General features: G+C 36.2%; 1 protein-coding gene across 3 annotated transcripts; it reads right to left on the reverse strand.

Moving 5' to 3' along the window:
• Positions 1-7,687: 7,687 nt before the first annotated feature.
• On the reverse strand, positions 7,688-10,350 carry LOC108047535 (sodium-coupled monocarboxylate transporter 2). Of its 3 annotated transcripts, none has more exons than XM_044458978.1 (10): positions 10,222-10,350; positions 9,972-10,099; positions 9,770-9,922; positions 9,550-9,709; positions 9,427-9,492; positions 9,319-9,370; positions 9,193-9,260; positions 8,716-9,129; positions 7,970-8,661; positions 7,688-7,903 (listed from the first exon to the last, which is right to left on the reverse strand). In XM_044458978.1, the coding sequence occupies exons 2-10, from the start codon at positions 10,064-10,066 to the stop codon at positions 7,834-7,836; spliced, it is 1,770 nt and encodes a 589-aa protein (XP_044314913.1). In that variant the 5' UTR covers positions 10,067-10,099; positions 10,222-10,350; the 3' UTR covers positions 7,688-7,833. The 3 variants fall into 3 exon arrangements, with proteins under 3 accessions (XP_044314913.1, XP_044314914.1, XP_044314912.1); XM_044458979.1 differs by having other exon boundaries at positions 9,770-9,913; positions 10,159-10,350; XM_044458977.1 differs by having other exon boundaries at positions 10,159-10,350.
• Positions 10,351-12,821: the final 2,471 nt, after the last annotated feature.

Below are 12,821 nucleotides of genomic sequence, written 5' to 3' on the forward strand. Positions count from 1 at the left end.
AATGTGTAGTTAGCCATTTAATATACAAATTTATTATTAAGTATAATAATTTGGAAACTTTTAACTTATAGCTTACAGAATTTATTTGAGTCATAATGGAAGCACGTTTTTTCCAACGTATGTTAGCTATTTCGAAGTATTTAAATTCTCGTTTTGGCTACTTTTCGGCAACACCAATCAGGATCTGGAGCAGCAGGACCAGGAGCAACCCAAACGCACATCAAAATAATTTATGATGCACATCAGCCAAGCGGAGGTTCGTGTTGCAACGAGGGGAACACAGCTAGTGGCAAGCACCTCGCACACGCAACGTGCGCCGGTCGCCAGGTTGGCAGTTGCTGGTGCTGGGCTAGAACTTCGATGTCCATTTTGTGGCCATAATGCTCGGCCATAAGTTTTGCCCAGCAAAAACATAAACAAGCTAAATCAAGTCAAATGCGCTAATAAATCTTGCAGAGCGTCCGAAGCGTCGTCGTCGTCATCGGTGTTGCTGTCGTCATGCAAATGTCGGATATCTGGAATCTATACACTCAAAAAACAAAAACACATTTAAAACAGTAAATTTAAGGATAGTTAAGAACTATAATATTTTATTTTTTATTAAAAATTTAGGTTTTTATTGTATTATTTATTTGGCATTTATTTTGATTTTTAATTTGTTAAAATACATTTTTATACATTTATATACAAATACATTTTTATACATTTATATTTATTTAATAGTTAAAAAACCAACCTCTAGCCTGTCATTTGTATTATTGTCAATATTTGTTTTAAACTTTTGTTTGATTTACTTTTAATAACTTATTTCAATGTGTAAAGTTATCTACGTTTGCATTTTCACTTGGCTCTTCTCACCCGGCGTTGACTTGATAATAAAAGCCATAACAATTTAAGTTGATTTACGCTGCAGAGTAAAAAATCAAGTTAATTGTGTTTGGGGCCCAGTAACCTTCTATTTGCTGAGTAGCCCGCTCTAATTGAAATGTGCACGCATAATTAATTTCGCCCAAGAAATCTAATTGTGCCGCCGCAGAATCCGCAGAATCAATTTAAATGCCAGTGTCAGCGTTGGTAAAGTTATCTTTTCAACGCGGCTGAGGCGAAGGGAAATCGAGGTTTATTATTGTTGGCACAGCGGCTATTCAAGCAGCTCGTTATCAAAGGCAAAAGCAATGTCGAGGGTCATCGGGCGCTAAGGGAAATCACTGGGAAAGGGGGAAAATCAGTGAAGGGATCCGGCTTAAGTCATTTCGACAGCGAGTTGTGTAATCCGCCGCTTCGGCTGCCAAGGAATCTGATTTGATTTGCATGTGCTTGTGCCCCCAATTGATGGAGGATTTACAATCGAGGTCAGAATGGTTTATCTAACGTAACTTAAAATTTTGTTACTAGTTTCATTTTCAAAGTAACAAAATTGCTAAGCTTATCGTCAATTTTTTCAATATTAAACTAGTCATCAAAGAAAGAAAAAATTGTAATCCTATAATTCTTTAAACATTTTTAAAAAATGTTAGTGCTAGTATAATTTCCATATCTGTATATTTGGCCAGTATTTACATTTAGAGCTCTTATGTCTTTAAGTTAATAGTTTTCTATGAATGCACTTAGAAACTCCCTAGCTATGATTAGGGTCAAGGTTAAAGAATAACAAGAAAGGTAGAAGGCATCGGCTTAAAAGGATCGGAAATGTGCCCTTCAGTACGTTGCAAACCTGAAATATAACTGGCAATATATCGGCCCCAAATTTCCAATCAAGATTTCAAGCTGAAAATTCAGTTGTTTAGGGAATTAAACCACAATCATTTATAAGTATGCCACTTTGAAATAGGATGTCTGTAAGAAAAGTTATGGGCTTAGAGGTGCAATTTTTTGACCCTTTTCTGCAAAGCCATTTTTTTGAAAATTTGGAAAGGGGTTAGCATTATAAAAATGACGGAAAATCGACCCAAAATTACAAACCAAGCTGAAAATACATTTTTTTTATGGAATAAACCACAATCATTTATAAGTATGCCATTTTGAAATGGGATGTCTGTAAGAAAAGTTATGGGCTTAGAAGTGCAATTTTTTGACACTTTTCTGCAAAGGCTTTTTTTTTTTAAAGTTGGAAAGGGGTTACGTCATGAAAATGACCCAAAAATACAAACCAAATATGCCACTTTAAAATCGCATTCCATTTTTTCAAAATTAAAAAAAAGGGTTTCACAATTTGCTGGCTTTCAGTCCTTTTTAAACGGATTGCGTACATTTCGTTGTTATTTGTTCTTTAAGAGCAAAAGAAAGGGACAAAATATATCTAAGATATACACGCTTGGCAACCAAAAGTATCGCTCAAAACCAGTTGATTTGCTTTTTGAAATTCTCGCACGTTTGACGGCAGCCGCGACTCCCATAAATTCATCATTTTATTTAAAATTTCACATTCGCTGACAATTTCATGGCCTACGAAATGTGGGCCTGATTCTTTTGTTCTTTCACTCTCTCTTCATACACGGTGAAAAATTTGTTTTTTTATGCAAGATAGTATCTTAAAGTTAGAAAAATAACGTTTCAAAGTGAAAAATTGGCTGGGATGGGATTTTGATAATACTAAATAATTGTAATGCTTTCTTCTGGTTAGAAAAGCCATAAATAATTTAATAATCATAATATTATAATCATAAGCAAGTAAACCTAGTGCTCAAAATATTGATAAATACATTATGAAATTTTGTGTTTTTAAATTCAATGAATATTTTTGTTGCACACATTTTTCTTTCTGGATACTTCTTTCTGATCTATAGCTTGCTAATGAACACAATGTAACTGGGCATTGTTTTATACGCTTGGTTCGCATAAAAATATTTGCACAGTTGCTGTTGCCCCTTATATGAAGGTATGTAATATCAGCCTGTCTCTTTCGCCGGCACTCGCCCCGTCTCTTTTGTGCCAGGAAGAAACCTTTGCAGCACCACTGCCACTTCATTCTGATGCCGCACCGCGTGATAAGTGGGTCAGTAAAATGCGCGCCGGCGAAAAAAAGCACAAGAAATAATATAAAAAATAAAAAAAAAACGAAACTGAAATAATAAAAAAGTGTCACACCTGCTTTGGGGGCGTGACAGTGGGGTGGGTGCTTTACATAAATGTTATAAATATAATAAAAATGTTATTTACACGCTTTTGAAAAGAGAAAGTCCAGAACGGGGCGCGCACATATACGAGACGTGCATTCATTTACTTTCGCATTTGCTTTTTATTCCGCTTTGTTTCGTTTTTGATTTTATTTCGCCAGTTCACCCCTTTTCTGGGCTTGCTTAATTTCGAGCAATTTATATGTGAGAATTTTTCGGGGGAGATGTTTGTACATGGGCAATAACACAACTTTTATGGCCAATTTATGGTGGGTATTTTTTCGTGTTGGTTTGTCAAACGTGCGTTAAATTCGGCAAGTTGACAAGTGGGTTTATTTTTCGCGGGAAAGTTCGGTGTAGTTGGGATCGGGGCTAGATAAAGGTAACAAGATATCCTCAGTTTACAGTTAGGTGCCTAAGATCGAGCAACTATTTTACGACGAAACTGTTTTCTTTTCTCACGCCTAATTCTTAAGAACAAGCTGTGAACAAAACTATAAATAAACGGTTATATAAATAAATTAAATTACGCATGTATCGAATTTGATTTTGGCTCTGAATAGTAGAACACTCTAATATTTCTATTGAATTTATTTTGAGCTCAAGAAAATGAAAAGTACATTTTAAAATAAATGTTTTTTGAGCTATGACTAAACAATATAGTTTTTTTTACTCACATTATTTATTTTAATATTTAAAATATAAAGAAACCTTGTTAACTATTCTCTAAGTTAGAGTACGCATTTCGCTAACAGTGTGCGAAACTAAAATAAGTTTTCTTCGCAAACGTTATAAACTTGTTCAGCGGTCAATGAACTTGGAATGGGTGTGTTTATTTGTTTCATTCGTTGCGGAATGTAAACAATCTTTGTTGAAACGGAAATGCTTTCACATTTGCATAACGCAAATCGCAAAATCTGTGGACCATAAGTATTTATTAGACAACTGTTCTGACAAACAATATTTAGCCAATTTTGCAAGTTTTTTCTTTACTTAATTTTTATTTGATTTTCTAGTAATATGGGAAATATATTTTGCGATTTCAATATTAGCACATATATAAAACATAGCTGTCATGCTTCGAAATATTCTTGGGATGTGAATATTATAATAGTTTTATTCAAATTAAATAGATAATAGTTTATTATAAAATCTTAAAATTGTTATACATGTTAGATATGAATGAAAGAACAATATAAATACTTTTCTGTTTCACAATCATTTATCAAATTTATTCTGGTTCACTTAATAGTTAGCTCCTATCTTTTAATCGAAACAGACACACCTTTGACGTCGTTGACATCGCTTTCAGTTTCAATTCCAATTCCGATTCCCAAGGTCGATCCCGACCTACATCCTGCTACAAATAACTCGATGTCGTCGCCATGGCTCGTCCAGTTCCCGCTGGATTGTGGAGTGCATCGGTATAAATGAATGGGCAAAAAAAAACTGTTGCACATTTAATGAAGGCGCCCCGCCGCTTCGCACTCCTTGACAAACGTAATTTATGCTCATCTCCAGACCGCACATAAGCGGCACATAAGCTCCGGACACTTGTCCAGGCGATTGACAACATGACATTTTGAATGCGAAACGCCACTAGTCGGCGGACAGGAGTTCCCGGACAAACGGACAACGGACAGTGGACCAACGGACAGGAGTAACTCGCATTTCGCTGTGGTAAAATATGACAGCGGGAGCAACAAAAAACTAGCGTCGATTAAAAAACAACCGCTACGTGAGCTGCATGCCAATTGGCATATCAAGATTTGCAATGTGCCGGGCCACAGAGCTCAGTTCGGTGCTTTTTCTGCTTCCAGACCTTAGAAGCGTGTTTGAGCCGCTGGCACGCGTTCCATCACCATCTGCCGGCCCCAATTGAAATGGCCACAAGTGTGGTGCCGAAAGTGCACTGAAAGTTAGAAAGGGAACATTAAGTTTATTTCAAAACCATAAAATGCTATAATCTAATAGTTCGGCTGGTAAGAAAATGCCTTGAAAAATCTGTTTGTCGCATAACCTATTTTGCTTGCATTAAAAATATAAAAAAAAAACCTAAATGGCAATATGCAAAGGAGATTTCGTTTTATGTTTACTAATGTATTTTATGAATTATTCCTTAACCAATTTATTGTCTAAAGTGAATTTCAAAAGTACTTAGCTTTAAATGTTTGGTGTCAAGTTAAAGCTTTTAATAACTAGTCTAGGAATAAGTACCACTTACTAAAATACTTTCAAGAGATTAAATCTCTATTGTATGTAATAAAAGTAAAAATTGAATTTATATATAATTAATGTTTACAGAGATAGGAAAATTAAGTTGCCAGTTTAGTGGTGCGATCTGCTGTGGACTCTCACTGGTTCGGTGGTGCGATGACGCGGACAATCTGACATTTAGCCACTGCCAGTTGCCAAGGCTCTCAATTAGCTTACAACCGAAATCACTTAAGTTCTCATTGCCTGTTGGGCATAAATTCTGGCCAAAATATGACTGGATGGCGGAGCTTATTCGTGTTGTTGTTCTTATGGCCTGTTCAGCATGCAAATCTCGTTGCCAAAGAAGTGGGCCAAAAACTAAGTTACAAATGTTTCTTTTTAGTCATTTCGCATTTCTTTTTTGGGGCATATGAGCTAATGCTAAGGAGATGCAAATTTAATAATATGATTATTATACCCTTGCAGAGGGTATTATAATTTTGGTCAGAAGTTTGTAACGCAGTGAAGGAGACGTTTCCGACCCCATAAAGTATATATATTCTTGATCAGGATCAATAGGGGAGTCGATATAGCCATGTCCGTCTGTCCGTCTGTCCGTCTGTCCGTCTGTCCGTCTGTCCGTCTGTCCGTCTGTCCGTCTGTCCGTCTGTTTCAATACCGTTTGTGAGCTCAGTTTAAAAGCTAGCGATCTGAACTTTCCACGCGTCCTAAAACATGTGTACGCAGATCAGTTTGAAAATCGCCCCGATCGGACGTCTATATCCTATAGCTCCTATAGGAACAATCGGATATACCTAGCAAGTATTGATGATATGATGATTAGTGTAAAAGCTATTGACATGAATCTTTCCAAATCGTATTTTTTTATACATACCTTGATCAGGCTAAAAGCGCGTGCTGATCGGACGTCTATATCCTATAGCTCCCATACAAACAATCGGATATACCTTGCAAGAATTGATGATATTTTGCGCAGTGTAAAAGCTGTTGACATCAATCTTTCCAAATCTTATTTTTTATGCATACCTTGATCAGGGTAAAGCGCTTGGCGATCGGACGTCTATATCCTATAGCTCCCATAGGAACAATAGGGTGAAATCGGTTAAAATTTAATGATTTTTAGGATATTTCGCACAGTATATAAGCAATTGACATGAATCTTTCCAAATCGTATTTTTTATGCATACCTTGATTATGATAAAAGCACGTGACGATCGGACGTCTATATCCTACAGCTCCCATAGGACAACAGGGTGAAATCGGTCCAAATTTGATGATTTTCTGAATTTTTGCGTAGTGTGTAGCTACTGACATAAATTTTTCCAAGTCTTATTTATTTACGCATATCTTGATTAGGGTAAGCGCTTGCCGATCGGACGTCTATTTCTTATAGCTTCCGTAGGAAAATAGTTAAAGGCTGCGAAAGTATCCCTTTTTTTATTTTTATATGACATTTTTGCGTATAAAGCAATTGACATTAAACGATGAAAATCTAGTTTTTTATGTTACCTTTTCCTTTGGCTCTTTTTTAGTTTTAGCAATTTCGGCAAGTCTGCGTTTAAAACTTCGGCTTGCCGAGTTAGCTTTCTCGTCTTTTTCAGTTAAAACTGAAAAATATTTAAGATTTAATTTTTAATACACAAATTGCTTGATTACGTCTTAATTGTAGTTCTTAGGATTCTGGTATAATTTAGGAAAGTGTATTCGAAGTCCGGGATTTTTAAACAGTGTTCTCTCTTTTTGGCATTTATTCAAATTAGCCTTTAAAACAAGCAAAAGCAGAGCATTAAGTTCACACAGACACGCCGTTATGTGTATACAATTGTATTTTATACATTTAACTGGTAAGGTTTCACTGGCCGTCCGACGTGGACAAGCGGCCTTATTGAAATGCAGCGGACGTCGGCCCAAAGGGAAACAGAACGCAAAAGATGCTTAAGTTATTATTGATATTATAAAAAACATTGTCATGGCGAATTGGTCAGTGAATAAGACGGCTGTTTCATCGCCGACTCGGATGTTGGAGTTCTCCGCTCATTAATATTGAAGAAAGCGAGGCGGCTTAAATTTAAAATGCTTAATTAAATGTGCGTTTAACGTCAGTGGGTTTCAGCAAACATTATAACAAATGGTCTGAATGTTGCACTGGGAAAAAAAGTTTTATGTTTTCATTTCCCATTTACATATTTTGATTTAAATTGTTTGGTATAATAAAGGTTTGGCAATCTTTGATTATTTTGATTTTAGATATACAAATATTGATTCAAAATTTGACAAATATAAAAATATTTAAACAAATTTTCAGCTAAAAAACAATATTATTAAAGATAACAATCGAAAATACTTATTTTCTTTTAAAATATAAGCATTTATTTATTATAAAATTACATGAAACTCTTAAATAAAATACACGTAGTGGTTTTTGTACAACAAACATTGAACTAAAAGAGGAAATAAAATAACAAGCAAATTCCCCAATAATAAGGGTGTTATAGAAGGTTTACTTAAAGACTTTTTTAAGGCTTTCCTCATTGAAATGCAGATCCCTAAAGCACTCTCTTGGAAGAAATCTAAAATAAAATTTTTTGTTAAGAAATAAATAATAAGTCAGTATGGGAAACGAGTTTTATATTGACCTGTGGATCACTGGCGATATCAGTTTCGAATTAATAGTCTTTATATCGGTGGGTTTAGTCACGAGGGACACCAGGGCTCCCACCACAACGGTAGTGACAACTCCAATGGGATTTATCCAGTGATAGGATAGACGGTACAATGGAAAGACTTCCTCTTGATCCACCCAGTGTTTTTGTGGGGTGGTCACATTTCCTAAACATCCCTCTACGGACACGGGAAGCATTTGGGAGCTTAATTGGCCAAGTGCTGCAGCGATTTGCGATCCAAAGGATAGCCAGGCTGCCAGAATTATACTTATGATCCCTCCGGTCGCCGTGCCTACAGTATTCGACCAAGGAACCAGCATTCCTAGGGTAAATATGCCCAAAGCAGTACCAGCTGTGATGGACGCTATTGAATTGCAAACACTAAGGACTCCTCTCAGCTCCCGTATCAGAAATACAAGGAGAAATGCCATAACTCCTTGGAAGACAATGCTCGACTTGATCAGAATGGTGGATACTCTCTCGCTGGGTTGTAACTTCAGGCATCCCCGAACTATATCTTCCAGAAACACCAATGCAACGGTGTTGAAACAGGAAGAGAGTGTACTTAGGCCAGCGCCAAATATCCCAGCAATAAACAATCCGGGCATTCCATAGATGTGACCCACAGTTTCGACCACAAACAGGGGCAGGAGTTGATCGTCATGCTGGAAAGTATTTTGTTTGTAAATAATGAATATTTGAAAACTATATTTACCCACCGCGATAAGTCCTGCACTTAGAGGATCGCAATCCTTGTACTTCTCAAAGATCAGCAATCCTAAAAAACAACAAAGAGCAACGAAGATAGTTATTCCAACGGTGAAAAGGTACAGGGAATCTCGGGATTTTTTCAGCGAAGGCAGTGACATATAACGCTGAACCATCGCTTGATTCGTGACATTGATAGAGGTCCAATATGAGAAGCCCCCGATGAGAACGCTCCAAAGGGTATGGCGAACATAAGGTGAGGCATTCGTGTTGGCCAATATTAGGCGTCCTCCCTTTTCCACATCCTCGAACAGAGCACCAAAGCCATTGGAATATAACAAGGCGAAAACAGCAACGGCGGTAACGGAAAAAAACATAACTACCATTTGCCAAACATCTGTGTGGACCACAGCCTTAAGACCGCCCTGTCGATGTATAAATATTTGTTAACTAAACAAATTATTTAGATCTTAACTACAGATACTTACCATTAGAGTGTAGGAAACACACGCCAGCACAATTAACACTTCTATCAGGTGAGAATTGAGACCAGAAACTAGATTTTACAATAAACTGATATGAAATGTACCACAGTAGCCAAAACTACAACTTACCCTGATTCAAAGCTAACGCCGGAACATATATAACGAATGGCATATAGGATACCTGAAATATTTCCATTATTAAAAAACAATTAATATGTGTAATAAAATGTAACTTACGGTACTAAAAATAAACATAAAGGAAGCTATGGTCCTTACACTCGAGTTAAAACGCATCTCCAAATACTACAGTATTAGAGAAATAAATATAAAGTAGGTGCAGGTACATTTTGGCTGACCAACCTGGTATGCAGAATGAACCTTGAGAGCCGAGTACACGGGTAAATAAATATAGGATATAGCAATTCCCTGGAGAATAATTGGCATGATAACAAGAAAGTACTGTGTGCCGTAGTGATAGATCTCTGATGGTATGCCCATTATGGTAACGCCCGATACAAAGCTTGAGATTAAGTGGGACATATTACATTAGTATTATGGGGTCATAACCATCGCTACTCACCTCCCTATAAGACTAATGGAAACGGGGACCACATTCATGTTACGGGAGCCCATCAGATATTCGTCTATCTTATCCGACCCAAAATTTTGTTTAAGACTCTTGCCTTTCGCGATATTAGTCAGTTCCACATCATCTATATGTTTGCTGGTTTTCCTAGAATATTAGACTAGTGTAATGATATACATATATGAAAGTCACTTACTTGATGCCTCCAAAATAGAGTCCCGTTCCGGTGGATAATATGGTCATGCCCACGAGCACGATGTAGTCAACAGTGCCGAATCTGTAGCTGTCCATTGTTTGGGGTATCCAAATGGAAAAAAGGTTTACCTAATGGATGGAAATTTCGTTTATTAAAATCAGAAGTTATCACTCAATCGAAAGAGCACATTTTAGGTTTTTAATAAAACTTTGGTTTTAGAATTTAACAAATTTGGTGAAATTTCTGTTACAATTTATTTGCTTGTGCTTCTTTAAGATAACAGTAACAGCCGAACACAATAACTTTATATTTATTTCAAGAATAGTAAACTTGATAATATATGCGTGCGGTTTTATTTATTGTTTGATACTGAATTCGACTTCTAAAATAGAAGGAGAGCAAAGGGAAATAAGAAGATCTCTCGATTTTGTCTTAATACTAATACAAACGCTCCGCTGCACAGTGGAAGTTGCACCTTATTAAGAGAAAAATGAATATTGATAATAACAAGAGGAAGTATTTATAATATTGTATTTCGTTTGATTGAAAGAATAAAATAGGTTTAAGTTAATTTATTTCTTTAAAAAAGGCTAAAAACTATAGGGATTGAAAGATATGAAAAATATCTATATCCCAATTAGTGCATTTTAGTTAAAAGCAAGCAAAGTTAAAAACTAGTGGAATCTATAATTCTTATTTTTCTTACTAGATCGGGCTTTCTGACCATAGTACGCTGATTGCAGCTGCGTTTTAGGCTCTGCACATATGACTGGTACAGTTATTTTATCATAGTGGCTGTCAAAAAACAATGATAAGCATTCAAATAGTTGTCCTAATGTAATAATAAACACTTAGAATAATGAATATGACCGTGTCGACATTTAACTTCAATATCAAACTGATCTAAGAAAACCAAAACTATTCTTTTTTAGCACAGGCTTAGGTTTTTATATGATTAAAAATAGATTTAAAATAACTATTTATCAAAGCAATAATGAATCTCTTTCTGATTTGAAAGTCTTTCTTACTGTGCAAAAAATCTAAAAAACACAAAAAAACCTTCCTTTGGGATTTTACCGAATTGAAGTGAACAAATCAACAGGAAATGGGAGCTTAATATTTGTTTTAGTGCAGCTGGCATCTGTTGGCCAGTTGGCAGCGTTTTAGATTCCGTTTCGCCAACCCAAACCCGAACCCGACCTATGGCACTAATTACGTGCTGTTGTTTGGTTGCCAGCTTAGACAAAGTGATGTCGAGGACAAAGTCGTCTGTCGTCCATCGTCCATCGTCCACAGTACATCCTGTAGCTTGTCGTCCTGTAGCCTGGTGTCGTCTTCGATGCTCGCTAATCCATTACCAGCGTCATTAATCTAATGAGCTGCTGCTGCTTGGCGCTCTTCGAGGTTGTTAGTTGCTGTTTGCCGATTGTTGTTGCCACTGGCGGCATGTGTCGAGTTGCCAGTGCCCCTGCATTTGGCCATCGATTTGTGCGCTCCAGTTTACTAACACGTGTCAGCAGCATTGGCCGCCGTCCATCACCTGATCCCCCAATGTGTTAATACATGGATATGCGATTGTGGCTGCCCCCTCTCCATCCCCTTATCCCCCTGCCCTTCTATATCTCCTCAATATATCCTTGTGTTTCCCAGCACTGTTGCTCGTTTGTTTGCTCGTGGCAATTAACTTGTGCTAAACTGTTATCAGCTTGTCATTGAATTGTGGACTGCGGATTGCGTATCCGACGAGTTGGCATTCAGCTTAAAGCATTACCTTTCACTAGATTCCGGTTTATCATTACTAGCAAAAGAAAACAACTTTTTACTAGGTACCATGCATATGTAGTATTCTTGAATTTTATTTTGTTATATTCTATCATCTTGTTTCTTTTAATTTATTTCAATTTGTTAAAGCCCTCTTTGCTTTTAGGCTTTATAACGTGATTACTGTTTATGAGCATTTAAATACATTTTTCAAAGTAAACAATTAATTAATTAGAATTATTTCTGTGAATATACTGTATGTTCACATAGTTTGTCACTTCGGGTGCTGAAAATAAATTGCATTTCCTGCTTTGACAAACATGCTAATGTTGATTGCGCAAATTCCTTGCACACATGCAGCTGCTAAATTCGGCACTTACCGCCCTTCCTGCAAAAAGTTTCTTCTGCCTCGACAAAATATTTTGTCGCCAAAAGCATTTCTTTAATTTAGTTGTGATTCAGATTTTCTCTTGTATTTGTATTTACACGTATATTTATGTGTTTTTTGGCAGTTGGTGGCTTTTTCGTTTTGGTTTTAGGTGTTGGTTGGCGTCTGGGTTTGACTATTTTTGTTGCTGGCAAAACTTTTCGGGCAGAAGAAACTTCTTCTCGGGCTGCAAAACAAAGGCGCAAATTAAAGTTGAAATTTCGGTGTTTTGCTGCAACAAATATATATTTATTTATATACAGTTGAGCTTCTATGGATAAAACAGGCATTTACCAAAAAACATTGCTGGCGCTTTCTATCGGGCTTTATACGCGGCCTTTTAATCAAATAAATGCGTTTATAAATAAATTAAGCAAGGTTTATCGAATATCTAGGCTAAGTAAATAAAAGAAAACAGCACTGGTTACGACAGGATTTATGTAGTTGTTGCTTTGTAGTTTTTAAAACTTTCTTGCCTAGATTGGAACCATAATATTTACTTTTTATTCTGAAACAATTCAATTTTCAGGTATTCATTTTAAATATAAGTAACTATATATATACATTGAAAATTATAAAAAATTCTGGTTCACATAAATACATTAGCAATTTGATTAAAGATTAATATTAGAACCAATCTATACAAAAAATGGATAATTTTT

Source organism: Drosophila rhopaloa, unplaced genomic scaffold, assembly GCF_018152115.1.
Source record: "Drosophila rhopaloa isolate 14029-0021.01 unplaced genomic scaffold, ASM1815211v1 contig_178, whole genome shotgun sequence".
Lineage (NCBI taxonomy): Eukaryota > Metazoa > Arthropoda > Insecta > Diptera > Drosophilidae > Drosophila > Drosophila rhopaloa.